This window comes from Artemia sp. Qi Xiang Cuo, chromosome 20, assembly GCF_049724085.1.
Source record: "Artemia sp. Qi Xiang Cuo chromosome 20, ASM4972408v1, whole genome shotgun sequence".
Taxonomy (NCBI): domain Eukaryota; kingdom Metazoa; phylum Arthropoda; class Branchiopoda; order Anostraca; family Artemiidae; genus Artemia; species Artemia sp. Qi Xiang Cuo.
The window spans coordinates 7,102,434-7,125,438 of record NC_142813.1 but is presented as its reverse complement, the minus strand read 5'-3'; the positions used below and the strand labels follow the sequence as shown (position 1 = coordinate 7,125,438).

At 34.6% G+C, this 23,005-nt stretch overlaps 1 protein-coding gene across 1 annotated transcript in view; it reads right to left on the bottom strand.

Annotated features, from left to right (window-relative positions):
* The window catches only part of LOC148939823 (uncharacterized), a 111,859-nt gene that overhangs the window by 48,015 nt on the left and 40,839 nt on the right, over nucleotides 1-23,005 (bottom strand). Inside the window, exons 6-8 of the mRNA XM_089106278.1 lie at nucleotides 13,349-13,554; nucleotides 11,636-11,817; nucleotides 8,514-8,583 (exon numbers count right to left, since the gene is read on the bottom strand). Of these exons, the coding sequence (XP_088962404.1) occupies nucleotides 8,514-8,583; nucleotides 11,636-11,817; nucleotides 13,349-13,554 (458 nt within the window). The remainder of the gene's footprint in view (nucleotides 1-8,513; nucleotides 8,584-11,635; nucleotides 11,818-13,348; nucleotides 13,555-23,005) is intronic.

Sequence of the window (23,005 nt, the reverse complement as noted above, 5' to 3'; positions counted from 1 at the left end):
ATATATATATATATATATATATATATATATATATATATATATATATATATATATATATATATATATATATATATATATATATATATATATATATATATATATATATATTTGTCCATACTTTTATGAAATACTATTACTTGGATTATAAAACAAATTATTCAGAAATGTTTCAATTGTTGCCTTTTACAGTAAATTCAAAATACTTATATAGCAAGTAGAATAATTATAGTAACAGCCAGAGGCATAGTAAGAGACAAATCGCAGATACGCCTCTTTTACAAGGACCAAGGTATATTTTTCACCATTGAAAAACGTTTCGAAGAATAGGAAGATACGTTTGCGAGCCCAGATTAGAATATTGGAAGCTACAGTGATAACAGCGGTAAAGTGTGACTCTAAAATGTAGACGCTCCGACACACGTAGGACTGGTTAGATTTTTCCAGAGGTATTGTCTATGGATTCTTTTCGGTGCGCGCCTGTCTGAACATATTTCAAACAGAAGGATTTACTCTGAAGCATGGGCGCTCCGAAAAGCGGATGAAGATTTGCTAGATGTTTTCCAGCTGACTGACCGTACTTCCTGACTGACTTTATCCAGCTGATTGACCGTATTTCAAGCAGTAGGCTGTACGAAAAATTTGGTTCCATTCCGCTTTCCAGGGCTATCTTGAGAGAAAGGTTGAGATGGTTAGGACAAATTCTGCAGACAAAGTATGACGGATTGCCAAAGATCGTCCTTTTCGGCCAACCGTCTAAGGCTAAACGGAAAGCAGATCGTCCGCGGTTGGGCTGGGAGGATGTCATAAAGAAAGATTTAAAGGAAATGGAAACTTCCTGGGAGGATATAAAGGGGGAGGCTTTGAATAGATTGGGATGGAGGAGGAATATTACAATATTGGAAGCTACAGTGATGACAGTGGTCAAATATGGCTCTGAAGCATGGGCGCTCCAAAAACGGTTGAAGATTTGCTAGATATTTTTCAAACTAGATGTATTTCAAACAGAAAGCTGTACGAAAAATGTGATTCCATCTCGCTTTCCAGGGCTATCTTGAGAGAAAGGTTGAGATGGCTAGGACACATTCTGCAGACGAAGTATGACGAATTGCCAAAGATCATCCTTTTCAACAAACCATGTAGAACAAAAAAAAAGCAGGTCGTTCGCAAATAGGGTGGGAGGAGGTCATAAGGAATATTGAAGGAAAACTGAAACTAAAAGGGGGGTATACAAAGAGAGGTTTTCAATAGGATGGAGGAGAAGTATGCGTAATTGTGCTGGCCTTAAATGATTTGATGCTGCAATGAGTTATTCATAGCAGTAAATTGAAAAATGCAACGATAGGCTACATACATTGCGCACTGTTTTTTGTTTTTTTACCAAGTGGTGCCTTACAGAAGAAAAAGTAGTCTTTTGAGGCCAAAAATTTCCGTTTCTTAGGGAGTCAAGCTGCTAATCTGTTGGAAGGTATTCCGTTAACAGGGATGTCCCTCCAAACCGTGGATAATAAGTTGGGCGGCTATCAGAGCTATGGGGGGAGGTGGCTAGATATAGTTGATCAAGATATCAATGCATGAGTAAAGACTAAGAGATCTTTTTGCTACTACTTGAAACCTTTTACTCCGTTAGTTATAAAGTCGATGCTTAGAAAAATATTAAAGAAAAAAGGGGACTTTCAAGACAAGGGGTAAAAAACTAGAAAAAACTTCGCTTAGAGTGTTGTGATTTTTTTTGTTAATCTTCAGTCTTTTAAACGGGGAAAGGTCGACTGCATTATTGCTCTGATGTCAACAAATAGAAATTCCATGCTACAGGTGGCAACCCTGAAATCGATTTATTTATCAATTATACTAACTTTAATATAAGGAGTTACTTTACAATCTGCCTGTAAATATACGCATAAAAACCATTGTTTAATTAATATATTCCATAAAGACATACTATCTGGAAGTAGAAGACCGGGGTCATGAAATTATTTTTTTGAACTAATAAGACAAGATCAATTATTATTTAAAAACAACTATCATAAGCTAAATTTGAAAATATTTGCCAAATTTGAGAACATTGCCAAAACTTATTACAATGCGAAATTTTTGTCTTTCGTCAAACTAAAATCACAAACAAATTATTGTCCTAAGCCAATGCCACGTATGTGAAATTACAATGATATTGTTACATTCAGAATCTCTTGATGCCTTGCTAGTGAACAATTTCTTCATCCATATTTACAGATTGTAGAGGGAAGGGTAAGAGGGGAGGGGAGGGTAATGTGTCAGACCAAAAGCAGGTCAAAAGCAACGAAAAGCAGGTCATCCCTGAATAGATATGAGGAGGCCATAAAGAACGATTTAAAGAAAATTGAAACTTCATGGGAGGGTGTAAGGAGTGACACTCTGAGTAGACTAACTTAAACTAGGGGCATGCACAATTGTGCATGCCTCACCCTGAAAGGGCAGCAAAAACATTTTTGGTTCATTTTGAAAAAGTGTAGTTTTGGGTATAAAAAAAAAAAAAAAAAAAAAAATGAGGAGTACAGTTAACTTCAACTTCAGAACAATCCCAGAGGATATTCTGAAAACCGTTCGAGATATAGACATCAATCGTTTCCTAAAAGGGCTGAATCTCAATGCAACACATGTCCGATCGATATATACAGACGATCTGTGGAAATTTGTAATCGTGCAGGTTACACTTAGTTCTGCTGTCGCCACCGATGACTTTGTCGAGAAATGGAAGAAAATGGAGCTGAAGATAAATTTTGATCAAGTTGTTTACCCAGTGTTTGTGGAAAAATATGGCAAATGCCCAATTGTCGTTTATCTCCGAAAAATCCCCGGCGAATGTTCAGCCGATAAAATTCCGACGCTAAGGGCAGGTCTTGAACAGGCGTCGAAAGATGTTCGAAGGGGAAGATTTTATTGAGGTAGCCACAGACCAAGCTTCAGCGCTTATGTATATCAAATTCCACATTCCACCGGCGATTATGACAAACCAAAAAGAAAAGATTGTTATATCCTACGATGGCCAACCCATGATTTGTTTGATCTGCCACAACGACGACCATGATGCTGCAAACTGCCCGATAAAAAATCCAAACCAGAGAAGGGGTATAACAGGAAAAAGTCACTATCCTTGGGGAACGGCCGGGTTAGCCACGCCGGCGCAACCAGCGATGCCAGATAAACCAAAATCAGTACTACAGGCTATTGTATCGCTTAGCAGCATAGAAGCAGTCAACTTAGTTTTTACAGCCACATCACAAATTTATCAACCAGAGAATCCGAAACAATATACCACATCTCCGCTCGTAAATAATCCAGAAACAGAAGCCACCAACCAACTGGATCAAACTCAGTGCGCTAACAATGAAAAGAATTGAGAGGGGAGTACTCGGCACAAAGTAAATGAAGGAGCGTCGATCAGCAAAGCAAACAGTCACAGATACCAACTCCAGGCACGGCTTTCGAGAAAAAGCTAGAAACAAGAAAGCCGGGAGACACTCCCAAAAGACAGTATAGCAATGTCTCGCAAGATTCGGTGGAGTCAAACAGTGAGAAGAAAAAAGGTGCGAAGCCAAGCGAAAAGAAAAATGGGAATTAAAACAGAAATTTTTTTAAAAGAGACCCTAACAAAAATATGGCTTTCAGAATAGGAACTCTAAATGTAAATTGTCTAAAACAGGATAAAAGGCAAAAAATGCTACTAGATTTTATTTTAACAAATTAATTGGATGTTTTGTGCGCCCAGGAGGTAGAAACTACGAATATAAGGTACCTTCGAGAGAAAGGTTATAAGTTTATATCAGCAGGGCTGGTACTTGACAGAGGTTTCGTTTTTCGAAATGATGAAAACATAAATAAAGAGAGCCTGAAATATGAAACCGATGGAAAAGTGAGCAGCATCAAGTGGCAAAATATCACCTACCGTCTTACACTTATTACACATAGAATTACCGGCACAATTCTGGCACAAATAATTTTGAGCAACGCGAAGAAGTCCTCAGAAGGAAAATTATCAAGCATCTCACTGCAGAATCAATGATTGTCTTAGGTGACTTCAATTGTGTATTACAGCAAACAGACATCAGAAGTAAAGCCAAAAACAATGACAAGAGGAAACTAAGCGAAGAACTACAAGAATTTGTACGTGTTTGGGAACTGAAAGATGTCTGGATCGAGAAGAACACACGCCTTGTGTATTACACACGTCTTAGACACGTCTTGACGCAAGAGGTGTAAGCCGTATAGACGGGATTTACTGCACTTCAGACCTCATGAAAAATGTGACGAAGATTGAAACGTTGTGGCACCTTTCACAGATCACACGGCTTTAGTTACGACTGTCAACTTCGATCCAGAAAAGATCGTAGAATCAACGTAAAAAAAACAAGCATTATGGAGAATGGGCCCAAATATATAACGAGAAAAAGAGACCAGAACAATAATTCAAAGTAAAGTAAAAGAATTACTAGAAGTTTACGCTGAAGAAACAGAAGTATGTCAGTTTTGGATTACGTTCAAAGCAAAAATTGTTTATTTCATTAGAGGTCTTGAAAAGCAACAGAGAAGAGAGACAGAAGCTCACAAACGCCATCTGTATAGGACGTTAACAGACCTAAAGGAAGAAATGGATTTGGGGCAAAGCATTACGAATATTACGAAATTATTACGAAAGTATTACGAAATGAAATAGAAAATAAGACATATTAAAGAAAAAGAGTTCTAGACGTGCAAAATATAAAACAGACTACAATAGTTAGAAAGATTAAGACAGGCTATGATGTCAAAATAGGTTAATTTGCATGCAAAGAGAATCGAATACCAAATTGAGACTATCAGAACCAAAAACGGTGAAACAACATCGGATCAAACGAAAATATAAAAAGAAATCGCCTCCTTTTACAGGGTGTTGTATAAAAAACCTAGATACCAGGTTAAAGAAGAAGAAAATTTACAAATAGGAAAAGAAATTACGAGACATGAAGTAAAAAGTGATATCCGGGTTAATAAATGGAGTATCGGCAGGAATTGACGGGCTAAGCTGTGATTTTTATAAGTTAACGTGGAGCGAAATCGGAGAGTTTTTAATAAAAGTTCTAAATAAATTTGGGTCAACACCATACCCTAAAAGTGTAGTGTTAATTATATTCCTGTTACACAAGGGTGGACCTTGAAAAGACCTGCAAAACTGACGACCAATTTCCTAAACAAACTGCGACAATAGAATATGTACTAAAGTATGGTCTAAAACACTGGAGAAAAGCGAGCAAAAAATATGGGAGATTATTGCCTCACGCTATTATTTTACACTACTCCTGTTTTCGTATTACCAGAAAACCTTACCAAACAAATTGAAAGAGCCATCTGGAGATTTGTTTGGACGGAGAAACTTGAAAAGTTACAGATGAAAATGCTATACCTTCCTGTGGAATCGGGCGGAACTGGGGTGGCAGATTTCAGGGTAATATGTAAGACGCTCTTCCTGAGAAACATTTGTGAACTTGTGGTTAAAAAGGAGCCATCAACTGCAATTATGAGGCAGTGGTTTCTCCCTATAGTGAATGAAGATGCAGAAGAGAAGGTGAAAAAAAATTAAGCAAAAAAATTCCTAACCCTTTGCGGTGGATTGTCAGCCCCCTGAAGAAATGAAAGGAATTGGGAGCACTGAGATGTGACTTGGGAAAGGAAGAACTAAAGAAGGTATCGCGGGACGTTTTTAGAAATGAGAAATAACCGATTGATTTTCAGTTATCTTTTAAAAACCAAAGTGAATTGCTGTTTAGTTATGAACAGAAAGAGTTTGTGTACTGCATGATTCATGATTTCTTGCCCTTTAGTGACAGAGTGAGTCGCATATCGAAAACCCAAACGCCTACTTGGTCAATGTGTGGAGACGAAGTGCTTGACGGACTGATGCACGAATTGATTCAATGCTCCTCGAACGGTGGATTACCCCAAAGATTATTGGAAATATTAGAAAATAAAGGAATAAAACAACGTCTGTAGAAGAAAAGAAGACAGCTCTAAAGCTGTCCTTTTGTGTTAAAGATAAGCCAAGGAATTATGCATTATATTTGTTAGTGAAAAGTGTTAGCATGCATGTGTGGAAAATGCAAAAACGTCAAAAGCAAGTCAAAATTCTTTTGGCGAATGTTTGGCTTGAAAGTTATGTGGATGACTTGAGACGGAGTCGAGTATGGAGGGAGAGAGTATATGTCGAATGGATGAGTAAAATTGAGTTTTAAACTTGAAAATTTTGACTTAAATCTTATAAAGTAAAAATAGTTTTAAATTGTAGATTTCAAAAAAAAAAAAAATGAGGAAATAAATTTAGCATTATGATAAAAGATTTTAAATTATATTTTATTGGTTAATATATGAATTTTGAGTAGCCAAAGGGGTATTAAAAAGAATTTAGTAGTTTATTTATGTGTTATAAAAGAAGGATTAGAATGGCGTGGCTAAAGGTATTGTAAGGAGGAGTAATCTACTCCTACTAGAAGGAGTAATCTACAAAACTAGGAGGAGTTTTCTACTCCTCCTAGTTTTGTTATGGGGTTGAGGGAAGGTTGGGAGGATGGAGGATGATGTATAGTTGATTGAGAATAAGGGTTTAAGAAAAATATTTGTGTATTATTAATGTATTTCCACAGTGAAAGGGGTGCTAGTCGTGATCATAGTAACGCTCTTAGCCATTTAATTTTCTATTTTTCCATCTCTTTTTTCAGACAATGCCACATCTCTGGGTCGTTATACTTACTTTTGTTATAAAAAATATATTTTTAATATGCTTTTGTTATGTATTATTTCTCCCATAAAAGCTGCAAGAGTTACTTTTGTTATAAAAAAATATATTTTTAATATACTTTTGTTATATATTATTTCTCCCATAAAAGCTGCAAAAGTTACTTTTGTTATAAAAAAAAATGGCCACTGTTTAGACACTGTATCTCCATTTGGAATGGCCTTCCGAGGGATGTTATCCCTGAAAACCCATCTGATGATTCCTTTAAAAAGAAATCCAACGTTGTGTCTAGGAAATAACATGTCTAGAAAGAAAACCTAGGTAAACGGTTGATTTGTGGCATGTCAGGTCCCAAGTTTTAGTAGCCTGGTGCCATGAATGTTGTCATAAATAAAAAAATAGACAGGTATGTGAACACCCTCTTATTATGGCAACTTGGGTGCAAGTCAGGCGCCTATTTATATATTTTAGATATTTTATTTATATTTATATTTTATTATATTTTATTTACATTTTATTTATATTTTATTTTATATATTTAAAATATTTATATTTTATATAATATAAAATATTTATATTTTATTATATATTAATATTATATTTTAGATATTTATTTTAGATATTTATTTTGTTGGGAGGGTTTAAACCTACAAAAATAACAGATGAATTAAACGATAATTATCGAAACTCCGGGGAAAACTATAAAAATTCTGATATTTCGAAGGGAGAGCAGGTCCATATGTTTTTGCTGCGTCTTGGTGCTTCGATGAACGTATTTAAAATATTACACTAATAGCATAGCTATTATTAAAATTCTTAGGCCACAGTTATTTGTTAGGGCGGTGGGAAAATTTTTAATAACAAACCATTTTCATTGGTTGGCCTATAAATTCAACATTCCCTTTGTTAATAATGGCCTATAAATTCCCTTTGTTAATAGGATTTGCAAAGAATCGTCTGCCAACGGAGAAAATTCGGCTACTGTGACATTACATCTATCTTAAAGCGGAAAGCCCTCTCATATATTGCGGGAAGTCCGTTTCTCAGCAGCTCCAACGGAAGAGACATAGATGCGTAGTTCGTACAAACTTTCGTCTTCCTATCAATTTTTCCAACCTGCTTTCCTCGCAAGAAAGATTTAACATTGAAAGATTTAACTTCCGCCCTATGGCGGAAGGGCACCCTGCAAAACCAAGAATCGTATTTTTTTGTGATTTTTAAATTTATAGTAGGATACCATGTCTTCATCAACTATGTTTGGCTACCCAAATTAAAAAATAAAAGATGTTTTTAAATTCGTGTAGGTGGCATTAAAGTTTGAAATTAAGTGAAAAAGATTATTATGTCACCGAGAGAAGAGGAGGTGGGATTTATGTATATATATATATATATGTATATATATATATATATATATATATATATATATATATATATATATATATATATATATATATATATATATATATATATATATATATATATATATATATATATATATATATATATATATATATATATATTTATATATATGTATATATATATATATATATATATATATATATATATATATATATATGTATATATGTATATATATATATATAAAAGTGAGGCCCCAAATAATCTCACCCTTTCTAACTTCGTATCGGCCTGGTTTAATGTACTGGTATTGTTTAGTCTGATTAGATCTCTACGTCAAGTGCATCAAGTTCAGACTTTGTTCAGCTTTAAACGTTCTTTGAACGTTTTTTGAACGTATGAAATTAATACATACTTGGACTAGGTGGTTCCAGAGTCAGGCGGAAAGATTCATCTGTCAGAGGTTGGCTTTCAATATCCCATACCTGCAAAAAAATTAATATTAAGCTTTCTAGTGCCCGATGTGATAAAGACACGCATCAAAGAAAATTAAGAAAGAGCACCATATTCTTGTTTTTAATGATGCTGTAAGGGCCATTGTTTTCACTGTTTTAAATAGTTCAAGTAAGATAACAAAAACTCCGATGTCGACACACTCCCCTGGACAGGCGTTGTAAGTTATGCCCTTAGGGCATATATGGCTCTTATGGAAGGGACGCTCGTATAAACTTCAGGAGGGCTCATTTGATTGGAAATTAAAAGATTTGAAAGAGTCTTTGAGGTCACTCAAAGGTCTTTGAGGACAAAGGTTCGAGTCCTGGTGTCACTGGTTATTTGGTTTGGGATGGGGGTAATGGTGTGACTCTGCAAGCTCAGCCAGAGTCTACCCAGAACTTAATGATCTGGAAAAATCTGTACCTGGAAAAATCTGTACCTGGAAAAATCTGGGGGGAAATTAAGGGAAACGTTAGATGAATTTACCCCCCAACCACACACTGAACTCCCGGCTGAAAGCAGTGAATCAGGTAACCGATAAAGCCGGTAACCGGTCAGGTAAAGCCGGTAACCGGTTTTCCGCTTACCCTCAGAAAACTGACGTAAAACCTCGGAATCACAAATAGATTTATGCTAGATGCTGCCAGCGGGTTCACATATAGAACAAGCCATTGAATGGCCCTGACATTAGGTTTCATTAAAGTATTGCAAACTAGGAAAATAGCACGATTAACAGCGCCAAAAAGTTAACATTCATATTCCGAAGTATTAAACGATAGACCTATTTTGTTAAGCATAGATCCCACCAAGCTGACATTCTGTTCTAGCCATTTAGGACAACTAAAAGGAGGAAGTTATCGGCATATACTAAATACGAAACATCCGTATACCCCCTCCCCCCCCCCGAAAAAAAATAAGGGAATCTCACAAATCAGATTCGAAATGCATTAAATTTTATATTATAATTGAATTAAATTTAAATTTACATTAAATTTTGAAATGTATAAATTTTTCTAATGCTTTAGCATACAAAAGCGTTTAAGAACAAGAACTCTTAAGCGTTCTTAAGCGCATAAGAAACATGAACTCGATATACTGGATATAACAAACATAAAAAAATTAAAATATATTTTAATTTAAAATTAAAAAATTAAAAATATTGTTTTCAATGGTATTGTAGGGGTTAGTTTTTCTCTTCTTTGTTGTAGGGGTTGTTCATATCTTTTCTCATATCTATGTCTTTTCAACTCATATTCGGTAAAAATATGCGTTTGGAAAAAAATGTTCGTTTGTTTCAAAAGGAAAAAATGTTCCTTTTGAATTCTTCCCTAGATCTTATTTACTCTTTGGTCAATACTTCTTTCTGCTATTGTTCAAAACGGCGTCGCGTCATTTACAATACGACAGTACAATCAATTTTGAGCCAAAGAGCGACATAGTGGCAGAAAATTGTATTTGTATTGAGGGGCCTCTTATTTCAGTGTAATTCAAATGTGCAATCAACAACTTTCCAAGTTTCGTGGTGACAAACGTGTAAATTCACTAGTTAAAAAGTGTGCTGTACATTATGGCTAAGAATACCTATTCCTTTTCTTCCCTGAATGTAACATCGGTATTTCATTCATCTTCCCAAGACTTTTAGGCCTTTTTCAAAAGTGGAGCCACTGTATCGAATCACTTCCCAGCAAAGGTATATCTAATTTTTGACATAACACCTTAAATTAGGTATGCTTTTTCCAGACCACACTGCCTTTTCACGATAAAAAAATAAACTTTCAAATGGGGAGAAGTCCATTTATTAAGACAGTGAAAATAGGTACAAAAGTCTAGATATTTCGATCATACAGCAATCGTCATCAGTAGAAAAAGTAAAGTGTTAAAATTAAAACTAACATTTTATATACAAAACAAAATAATAAATTTCTGGGTCATTCACTAGATTTTTCTGAGAGTTCAATAACAGGGTTCATTCAAAGTCTCGAGTAAAAAAGAGTTCAAAGTCTATGTAAATTTTCTTCTTTAATCTTGACTAAATGTAAAATGAATTTCCAATGAAGGTAGCAAAGTGTTCTATGTCTTCTAATTGCTAAATAAACGTTGAATTTAAAATTGTATACTTGTTTGGTCTCATTTCCCCATATAATGTTTTAGAGGTAATTACTTGGCAAGAAAAAAAAAATAAAATGAGAGAGAGAGAGAGAGAGAAGAAGAAGAAAAAGACTGTCATCCTAATCCAGCAATTGAGATAAACGTGCACTTGAACGAGGTTTTGACCTTACTCATCTATCCAACTACCTAGGACCAAACAGTGTAACCGAACCATCAACCATATATACGACGCATTCTCGACGTAATGCCTTAAACTAGGTATACTTTAGGTATGGTTTAACACTTTAGTATTTCTGCTAATGAAGATTGTTGTATATGTGCTAGAAATATCTAGACTTTTGTTCACTATCTTCATTGTCTAAATAAATGGACTTATCCCCATTTGAACGTTTATGAATAGGTACATCTAACTCTTTTAGGAAAGGTATTAAAAAAAAATAATTTAAATTTAATTTGATCATTTTTAATCTTTAAAAATAAATTTAATTCAATAATTTGATCATTAAAGAGATTTTCCATCATTAAAACAAAACAAAAATTAGTTTCATGAGCAATTAATGTTATTGAGCATAAATTAATATTGAGTATTTAATGACAATTTAATGTAAATGACGAATTAATGACTAATAAGTAATTAATTTAAAACGGAAAAACTGACAGCAACGCGCATTAAAAGCCATTAATGGTCATTATAGCCAACAAAATAAAAATATGGAGCACTGCATCACCTACTAACTTATGGCTATGCAAATCAAATTTGCAGAATAGAACATCGAAGTGTGTTCTGTGTTCACCCCTCCTCTATCTACCCATATTTACAAGTTTAGCTTAGAACAGCTATCAAAGCGACTCAAAAAATTTAGATTTACTTTTGTAACCTTGTTCCAACCTACTTCGTCACATCTGGCCTTTTGTATCAGAGTAAAATCAAACCTCTCTTTGCGAATCTTCTTTCCCCTCTTTAGCTTCTATGTCTTCGTCTTCTTCAGCTTCACCATCTATAAAATCATTTTTATGTTCATTCTCTTCTTCCTCTTCTTCTGAAGAGTCTTTATCCGAAAACTCTTCTTCTTCGTCGAGATCAAGAATATTATCTTCCGGCTCAGTATTCCCTCCTAGAATAGAACAAACCTTATAAAATAAACAAATAGGACAGCTTGGAGTTTTTCTTATTCAGACTAGAAATTCTTCAAACATAATTTTAATATTCTAGACATCCCTAAACACTAAGTTTCTATATAAAACACATTTCATGCGTTTAAACTGTTATGGAAATAATAATCATAATAATAAAAAAAATAATTTCTACCTAAAGAAAACCACTGAATAACCAAGTATTTCCTAAAGACCAGACAGAGGACTTAGGGAATAAATCCCCCCCCAAATGATTCAATGAAGGGGCTATTCCCCCTAAAAGTAAGTAAGAACGTCTAAAAGTTGAAAGGAATCCAAATATTAGGGTCTAAAAACCGACTTATATACAGCAAACATCTCTCTCGAAAACTTCTTATGATTTCTCCTCTAAAGGTGTGAGCTAGTAAACGTCACCCCTCCCCCCCCCCCCAAAAAAAAAAAACAACCATGCTCATTATCTTTTCTAAAATATAAAAGTAAAGCCATATATCTTGTTCATGGAAATACAGTTGCGATTTGCTAAATCGACAATTTCTGAAGGAAAAGCAATAATTAAAAAAAAAAAAATCCTTATACTGAGCTCTGAATAAATTAATTAAACATCCAAGAATGAAAAAAAAAAAAAATCAAAAGGTTTTGATCCATGCGGGCATAGAATTCTAGCCCTTGGGGGGAAGAGAGAGAGAGTGGATGTTAAAGGTGCATTTTAAGTAACCAACGTTTGATTTTCTGCAGAAATGCCTTCTATCAAACTCAGAGACAGGGGATTCCCTTATCCTCCTTCCTTTCTTTGTGTTCAGGTATATTTTACCTTAAAAATAAGCTTTGAGAACAAAAAAATATTTAAAAAAAAAATTGTCAGAACTTTCCCCTAATATTAAGACTGTTCAATGTGTGCTTTAAATTGTAAACTCAAATTCCACATTACTCGTAAATGCATAGTGATATTGGACCCCCCCCCATATTAGGCCAAAGAATAATATTCATCCCATGGAAGATCTGTGGACAATTGGGGGAGGGGGGATTATGGGACTAAAATTCACATTGTTGTGCCAAATGATTGACTTTTTCAAGCATCAGGACCCTCCAAAATACTTGAAAAGATTAAAAAGATTGTCAAATCCCTTATAAAGATAGAATTATCTGGCTCTTATGGCAAAAAGGTGAATGCTCTGGTACACGTAAACTTTACAATTGACCTTAGAGTCCCCGGACAGACCTTGAATTCCTTGGACAGCCCTTGGGACAAATATTGGAAGAGAAGGCGGGAGTCCTCTCCAGTTTCTCGGCCTGCTTATGTTAATAGCCCTAAAATGATGAATCTCCCTCTGGCCCGTCAGAAGAAAACCCGACCATTCTGGAGCTTTTAGTAAAAACACATAAAAAGTGTAAAAAACAAGATATTTTGTCTAAAACTGAAGTTTTTAGAGGTATGTACCATGCTCATTTCTCGGGTAGCCCTTCCTCGTAGATACAGGTTGATTACATATACATTAACGCTGATTATTTTACCTTCATTGTTTTCATCCATTTCTTTTCCCCTTTCTTCTAACAGTTTCTTCATTTCTATTTCCCTTTTAATATCAAGCTGTCTTCTTAGCGTTCCTTTTAATTGCCATAAGTTGGTTCGAGTCTCCTGGTTTTCTTCTGGCTTGAATGTGACAACATCTCGCAGCAATACTTCCTTCCCGTCGGATGTCACCTCTTTCTTTACGATACTTAAATTATAGACATTAGAAAATAAGCGGAAACATTATTTAGAAATATCATATTCCTAGACATAATATAAGGAAAATATTCAGAGAACCCAGGACCCCCCCCCCCCCCAAATTAAAAAATGTCACATCTTATAGACATTAGAAAATAAGCGGAAACATTATTTAGAAATATCATATTCCTAGACAAAATATAAGGAAAATATTCAGAAAACCCAGGACCCCCCCCCAAAAAAATTAAAAAATGCTAACCAAGACTTTAAAAATGTTACCATGGTCTTTATACAGGGAGGGGGAAAGACAGATATAATAATAATAATACTTTATTACCCGTCAAAATCAAACAGAAGAGACGGAATACAACAAGAAAAAGATAAACAAGACAAATATACACGATCAAAACAAATTTCATAAAAATACAAGTTTTAGACATAATGTAATATTTACTAGCAAGAAAAGACTGGTAGAGGAAACAAAAGAGGAAACAACAGAGAAAAACCATGGAGGAAACAAAAACACACTGAGTTCTACTGGCGGAGGATATCAAACCACGAATGGCAACTAAGATTAGTTTGAAAGTCCTCCTGACCTAGAAACATTGAAATATAGGAACTTAACCCTTGCTTCGAATTTACCCCCGCTTCTGCACACAAATCTTTGAAACCCCCTCCCCTAAAAGAAGGCATTCCTGTTCTAGCTTTTGCTAAAGCATACACTGCAGTCATTATAGAGGCTGGTAGTATCTTATCTAACGAGTAAGAAGGGCCAGGCATGTACTCAGACGACTTTAAACCATATGAAAGACCATGAATGTAAATGTTGGTGTAATAAAATGTGTTACATAATAACTCTTGTGGGAGTCATAATTTTATTTATTTGGTACCAGAGTTGCCAAATTTTTGGTTTATGAATGTGTCCCCTGAGCATCGAAAAATGTGTCATTTTTACGTAAAATATGTCCATCTTGATATCTAAAAACCAGAGTTTATTTTTTTCACCAATCAATCAATTAATCAATTTATTCAATCAACAAACGTAACAAAATACACTTCAATATAAACTTCCCCGTAAGGCTCTATGGCCAGGAAAAAAACAGGGGAGAAACAAAAATGAAACAAATACATAAAAACAAAAACATTTTCAACATCATACATTCACACCTTTAAGAGACTCAACACAAGAAAAAAAAATAAAATAAAAATAATAAAAAAAAAATAAACAAGAGAAAAAAAATAATCATAAAATACAATGTTCCACATACAAAAAAAAAAAAAAAAGTTGTATTATTGACCAGAATGCGCTTTGTAAGCCCCTTTCAAAGCGACCAGTTAACACCACATATAATGAAAACGAAAAAGATCCATACAAAATGACTTAGTGTGAAAGCACGAAACTCATATAAACATGTAAATCCCTTACTTTAGAGAGAACCCCTCAGACTGGCATAGAAAATTAAGACTTCCTAAAGCATACAGGAAGTTTGATTATTTAAGAATCATTGACAATGGATTCTCATGGATAGTGCTGATATTTTTTCAATCTTTGTGGGCCGGGCCCAATTCTACTTGAAAACTGATTCGTTCATGCCAAGACCGACTAAGTACAGGATAGTTTTTAATGGGGACTAAACAAAATAATGAAAGCCTAAATGAATAAAAATAAAAGCCTAAAATTGAAACTTTAATTTTTATTGAGACTCAGACTTACTAACTGGAAGCCTAACTGACTAGAATTACAAGCCTAAATTGGAGACTTAAACTTTTAGTTGAGAATTAATTTAATTCTTTAATTAATTAATTAAACTTAATTCACCTCCATAAATTCCTTGCAGCATAATATAAAGTCAATCACCACCTAAGGAAAGACTATTATGTCCTCTGTGATGGCTTCATCGAGCCTAAAATTAGTCCTCAGAATCTTCTCAGACTATGTCTTTGAGATAGCACTTGGAGGCAGAAATCTGAAAATTTGGTGTGCCACTCAAAATCAAACTCAAGACTGATCATACGGCTTTTAAAAATCCTCATCAGCCAATTTTATAACAGTAGCTCCAAGAACTTGATAAATCTTACTTATAACCACAAGTAAGGCTTAGTTAGAAAAAACCACAAGTACCACCCTATGGCAGGCCTAAATACGGCCTCTAAAAACCCTTATCCACCAATTTTAGAACAGAAGCTCCAAGGGCTTGATAAACCTTACTTAAATTGAGGTTTAGATATGAAAAACCACTAGTAGCAACCTATTGTAGGCCTAAATAAGGCCTCTTAAAATAATACGGCATCTAAAAACCCTCAGACGTCTATTTTAGAAAAGTAGCTCCAAGAACTTGATAAATCTTACTTAAATTGAGGCTTAGTTATGAAAAACCCCTAGTTTCAACCTATTGTAGGCCTAAATAAGGCCACTTAAAATCATCTGACCTCTAAAAACCCTCATCCATCAATTTTAGAACCGTAGCCCCAAGAACCTGATAATCTTACTTAAATTGAGGCTTAGTTATGAAAAACCCCTAGTTTCAACCTATTGTAGGCCTAAATAAGGCCTCTTAAAATCATACGGCCTCTAAAAACCCTCATCCGTCAATTTTAGAACAGTAGCTCCAAAAACTTGATAATCTTACTTAAATTGAGGCTTAGTGATGAAAAACCACCAGTGTCAACCTATTGTAGGCCTAAATAAGGCCTCTTAAAATCATACGGCCTCTAAAAACCTCATCCATCAATTTTAGAAGAGCAGCTCCAAGAACTTGATAACCTTACTTAAATTGAGGCTTAGTTATGAAAAAACCCTAGTATTGTAGGCCTAAATAAGGCCTCTTAAAATCATAGGGCCTCTAAAAACCCTCACCCACCAATTTTAGAACAGAAGCTCCAAGGGCTTGATAAATCTTACTTAAATTGAGGCTTAGATATGAAAAACCCCTAGTAGCAACCTATTGTAGGCCTAAATAAGGCCTCTTAAAATCATACGGCCTCTAAAAACCCTCATACGCCAATTTTAGAAAAGTAGCTCCAAGAACTTGATAAATCTTACTTAAATTGAGGCTTAGATATGAAAAACCACTAGTAGAAACGTATTGTAGGCCTAAATAAGGCCTCTTAAAATCATACGGCCTCTAAAAACCCTCATACGCCAATTTTAGAAAAGTAGCTCCAAGAACTTGATAAATCTTACTTAAATTGAGGCTTAGTTATGAAAACCCCTAGTGCCAACCAATTGTAGACCTAAATAAGGCCTCTTAAAATCATACAGCCTCTAAGAACCCCCATTCATCAATTTTAGAACAGTAGCTCCAAGAACTTAATAATCTTACTGAAATTGAGGCTTAGTTATGAAAAAACTCTAGTTTCAACCTATTGTAGGCCTAAATAAGCCCTCTTAAAATCATACGGCCTCTTGAAACCCTCATCGATCCATTTTAGAACAGCAGCTCCAAGAACTTGTTAATCTTACTTAAATTGAGGCTTAGATATGAAAAGCCACTCGTAGCAACTTATTGTAGGCCTAAAGAAGGCCTCTTAAAATCATACGGCCTCTAAAAACCCCATCCATCAATTTTAGAACAGTAGCTACAAGAACTTGATAAATCTTACTTCAATTGAGGCTTAGCTATGAAAAACCCCTAGTGTCAACCTATTAAGGCCTCTTAAAATCACAAGGCCTCTAAAAACCCTCATTCGCCAATTTTAGAACAGAAGCTCCAAGGGCTTGATAAATATTACTTAAATTGAGGCTTAGATATGAAAAACCACTAGTAGCACCCTATTGTAGGCCTATATACGGCCTCTTAAAATCATACCGCCTCTAAAAACCCTCATACACCAATTTTGGACCATTTTGCAGCTTAATACTTAAATTGCAGCTTAATTATGATGAAGATAACAAGATTGCACACACAAACAAATTTTTGAATTTTGATTGATGCACATTGAATTTTGAATTTTGAATTTGACAAGATGCACACACAAACAAATGCAGACTGGACTTGAAGTTTTTATATTTCAACTGACTGCTAAGTCAGTTTACATCAAAATTACACCAATTTTGGACCATTTTGCAGCTTAATACTTAAATTGCAGCTTAATTATGATGAAGATAACAAGATTGCACACACAAACAAATTTTTGAATTTTGATTGATGCACACTGAATTTTGAATTTTGAATTTGACAAGATGCACACACAAACAAATGAAGACTGGACTTGAAGTTTTTATATTTCAACTGACTGGCAAGTCAGTTTACACCAAAATTACACCAATTTTGGACCATTTTGCAGCTTAATTGCAGCTTAATACTTAAATTGCAGCTTAATTATGATGAAGATAACAAGATTGCACACACCAACAAATTTTTGAATTTTGATTGATGCACACTGAATTTTGAATTTTGAATTTGACAAGATGCACACACAAACAAATGAAGACTGGACTTGAAGTTTTTATATTTCAACTGACTGCTAAGTCAGTTTACACCAAAATTACACCAATTTTGGACCATTTTGCAGCTTAATACTTAAATTGCAGCTTAATTATGATGAAGATAACAAGATTGCACACACAAACAAATTTTTGAATTTTGATTGATGCACACTGAATTTTGAATTTGACAAGATGCACACACAAACAAATGAAGACTGGACTTGAAGTTTTTATATTTCAACAGACTGCTAAGTCAGTTTACACCAAAATTACACCAATTTTGGACCATTTTGCAGCTTAATTGCAGCTTAATACTTAAATTGCAGCTTAATTATGATGAAGATAACAAGATTGCACACACAAACAAATTTTAGCCACTGAAGACTGGACTTGAAGTTTTTATATTTCAACCGACTGCAAAGAAATATGCCTTGCAGTGACAAGATGGGCTACTCGTATAGAATCTTGAAACGGAGAATATTTCCGCTCTTTTAATGGCTTTAAGTTTCATACCAGAGATTTTTAAACTAATCACATTTTAAAAGGGCAGAGTTATGTGAACTAACGAATAATGTGATTGACTTACAAATACACAACACAAATTTAAATAAATGATATTAAAGCACAATTTTTATCCTGGAATAAGAGGAACATCCTGTACAACATCCAATAGGTCAATTATCCCTAAAACCCAAAAAAACTTTTTAAATTTTTGATTTCACCCTGTAAAATAAACAGGGCAAAAATAAATTTAAAGTTACACAACTTAAACCTAGGCAAATAATTCAAACTATAAAACGAAATGTGAGTAGTAATACTAAAAAGTAAAATAGCTGTGAAAAGAAAAGTGAAAATAGAACTAAGCAAAGCTGCAATTCCAACAAATCAATCTAAAACAATAACGCTAAGTAAAAATGAAGAAATCTAGCCCTTTGGAGGGGCTCTGGCTACTATTAGAGCTGATAGGTATCTATATCCAAATTAGAAACATCAAATTTTCATTTAGGCAGTGGCCTTTTTCTTTAAGAATATTTAAAATAGTCGAAATTTCTGAAAGCTTACAATTTGCAGCAGCCCCCTAAATAAGCAGCAGCATCTAAATTAGCTCATTGAAAAAGACAAAAGTTGTTAAATCTAGTTTCGATAAGACACACACTACTACCGCTAGTACTAACACTTCATTACAGAACAACACAGCAAAACAATATGAAGAAATCTAGCCCTTTGGAGGGGCTCTGGCTACTATTAGAGCTGATAGGTATCTATATCCAAATTAAAAACATCAAATTTTCATTTAGGCAGTGATCTTTTTCTTTAAGAATATTTTAAATAGTCGAAATCTCTGAAAAGTGACAATTTGCAGCAGCCCCATAAATTAGCAGCAGCACCTAAATTAGCTCATTGAAAAAGACAGAGTTGTTAAATCTAGTTTCGATAAGACACACACTACTACCGCTAGTACTAACACTTCGTTACAGAACAACACAGCAGAACAATATGAAGAAATCTAACCCTTTGGAGGGGCTCTGGCTACTATTACAGCTGATAGGTATCTATATCCAAATTTAAAACATCAAATTTTCATTTAGGCAGTGTCCTTTTTCTTTAAGAATATTTTAAATAGTAGAAATTTTTGAAAGGTGACAATTTGCAGCAGCCCCCTAAATTAGCAGCAGCACCTAAATTAGCTCATTGAAAAAGACAGAGTTGTTAAATCTAGTTTCGATAACACACACACTACTACCGCTAGTACTAACACTTCATTGCAAAACAACACAGCACTATGCCACCTAAAACTAGCACACCCGCGTGCACTGCTCCTTCGACCCATTCTATTCAAAGCTTACTCTTACTCAATCCCATGAAATTTCATGTCTTCTTACTATCCCTGCTTATTCTACTTAGGACCCTCTGTTTTTTTTCTAACCTCAGTTGTATTAAAGGGTGAAAAGTTTGTATTACGCGTTGAAATAGGTGAGCATACTTACCTTAATCAGTATTAGATTAGATTAATATTACCTTAAAGAGAGAATGGGGTTTCATAAGGCCAACGAAAATACTAGATGAAACAAAACGGATATTTCGGGAGGACAGCTGCTTCCCTTTTTCAGCAGTATTAGGGAAAGTTTAAAAAAATCAAGTTCAAATTTTCTGAGTGAAAATGTGACCGATATAGACCAGATAAAAAAAAAACAGACAATGTGAAGAATAAATGAAATAAATAAACAATCAGATGGGGATTAATCCATTTATGACAGGTACAAAACAGTGAAAAAACAGTGAAAAAAACAGGTACAAAAGTCCAGATATTTCGATCTCATAAACAGCGACCGTCTTCAGCAGAAATACTAAAATAATCTAATTGAAACTAGCATATTTATACAAAACAAAATAAGTAACTTTTTTGGTTTGCAATTAGAAGACACGAAAGTCTTTGCCACCTTCATTGGAAATTTGTTTTATATTTGGACAAGATTAAAGAAGGAAATTTACATCAAGACTTTGAATGAACTTTGTCAATGAACTCTCTGAAAATAATCTAGTGAATAATCCGGAAGTTCGTTATTTTGTGAACGATCCGAAAAGTTATTTATTTTTTTTGTATATAAATATGCTAGTTTCAATTTTATTATTTTTACTGAAGACGGTCGCTGTATATGTGATCGAAATATCTGGACTTTTGTACCTGTTTTTCACTATCTAAATAAATGGATTTATCCCCGATTGAAAGTTTATTTGTTCGTCGTAGAACGGCAGTGTGGTCTAAGAAAACAACACCTAATTAAAGGTATTACGTTGAAAAAAAATTTCAATAATAATTTAAATTGAAAGAGTTAAAAACATAACAATGTGGAAATATTGACATTATTGCTTAAGATATTTCTCTAGCATTACTGAAATATGGAAGTTGCTCTCCTCCCGATCAAGGCCGTATCCAGGGGGGGGGGGGAGTGTAGGGGGTTTGGACCCCCCTCCCTCCCGAAATGTTTGTCTGACTCGTAAAAACGTAACAAAAATGGACATAAACAAATGTTGTACGCGTTTTTTGACGTTTTTTTTGTGTACCCCTCCCCCCTCAAAAATTTTTTTTTTTAGTAAAACCCCCTCCGAAAAAAATCCTGGGTACGGCCCTGCTCCCGATATATACGTTTTGTTTCATCCAGTATGTTCTTTGACCTCATAAAGCCCCATTCTCGCTTTTGTTTTTTGTTCTTTATGATGGCAGGTCAACCTGGTTTACGAAATTATTTTTGTTATATGTTATGTTATATTATTTTTATATATTAAAATTAAATAAAAAAAAACAAGTTTTTTAAACTGAAAGTAAGGTGCGACATTGAAACTTAAAACGAACAGAAATTATTCCGTATATGAAAGGGGCTGTCCCCTCCTCAACGCCTCGCTCTTTATTCCGTATATGAAATGGGCTGTCCCCTCCTCAACGCCTCGCTCTTTACGCTAAAGTTTGACTCTGTCTCACAACTTTATTTTTTAAAACAATAAAAAACTTTAGCGTAAAGAGCTAGGCGTTGAGGAGGGGACAGCCCATTTCATATACGGAATAAAGAGCGAGGCGTTGAGGAGGGGACAGCCCCTTTCATATACGGAATAATTTCTGTTCGTTTTAAGTTTCAATGTCGCACCTTACTTTCAGTTTAAAAAACTTGTTTTTTTATTTAATTTCTGATCGTTTTTTAGTTAATGCAGCTTTTATTTGCATAAAAATTTTACTTTTCTTTTGCTAAATGAATGTCTTTACAAATTAACTTACGTAACTAACTTCTATATTCGTATATTTTTCTTCTGGCAAAAATTCAAAGTTGCAGATTTTTGCAGATATGAGCTTGAAACCTATGTAATAGGGTTTTCTGATACGCTGAATCTGACGTTGTGATTTTCATTAAAATTCTTTCACTTGTAGGGGATGTTTCCCCCTCTTTAAAAAATCGAGTAAATTTCCTCAGGCTTGTAGCCTTTGATGAGTAATACTAAACTTAATAAAATTTATATATTTAGAATCAGCATTATAAACACATTCTTTTGATACATCTATTGACATCAAAATTCCGTTTTTAAAAGTTTCGATTACTATTGAGCCGTATCGCTTGCTTTTTTATTGTTTTTTTTATTACTTATATGTTATTACGTATATGAGGGGGGTCAGTTTTTAGTCAAAGACCCGCTACTTACGTTAAAAGTTAAAAAAAAAATTTATTTACAAAAAACTTAATCACAAAGTCCATTTAATAATAAGAGATAGCTCTTTTGAAAGCACTAAAAAAAACTGTAGCGTAAAGAGCGAGGTATTGACTTGGGGAGAACCCCCTCACATACGTTATAATTTCTGTTCGTTTTAAGTTCTAATATTCCTTCTTACATTTCAGTTGAAAAAACTTGGTTTTTTTTTATTTAATTTCTGATCGTTTTTTAAATAATGCTTGGAAATCCGGCACCCCCTTCATAGAAATGTCCCTTACCCCAAAGGAACATCCTCCACGGAAATATTCTCCAGAGTAACTCCCGCCTCTAGCCCCCCCCTCCAGACAAAATCCTTCCTGAAAATGGTTGTATACTTCCCAATAACCAATAAATAATGCTGGCAAGTCCGGCGCCCCCTTCATGGCGCTTTCCCTTCCCCCATGAAAACTTCCTTCATGAACAGATCCTCCAACATACCCCCCGACCCACCCCTCCCTCCCACTAGCAGAAAAAAACCTCCTGAAAACTTCTGTATACTTCCGAATAACCAATACTATATGTTAACATTGGGTAAAGTTCATATCTTTTAGCCCTCCCTCTGGGTACTTCGGGGGATTAAGTCATCCCAAAAGACATATTTATCATATTTTCGACCATGCTGAACAAAATGGCTATCTCAAAATTTTGATCGGGTGACTTTGGTAAAAAAATAAGCGTGGGAGGGGCCTAGTTGCCCTCCATTTTTTTTGGTCACTTAAAAAGGGCACTAGAACTTTTAATTTCCGTTCCAATGAGCCCTCCCACGATATTCTAGGACTACTGGGTCGATACG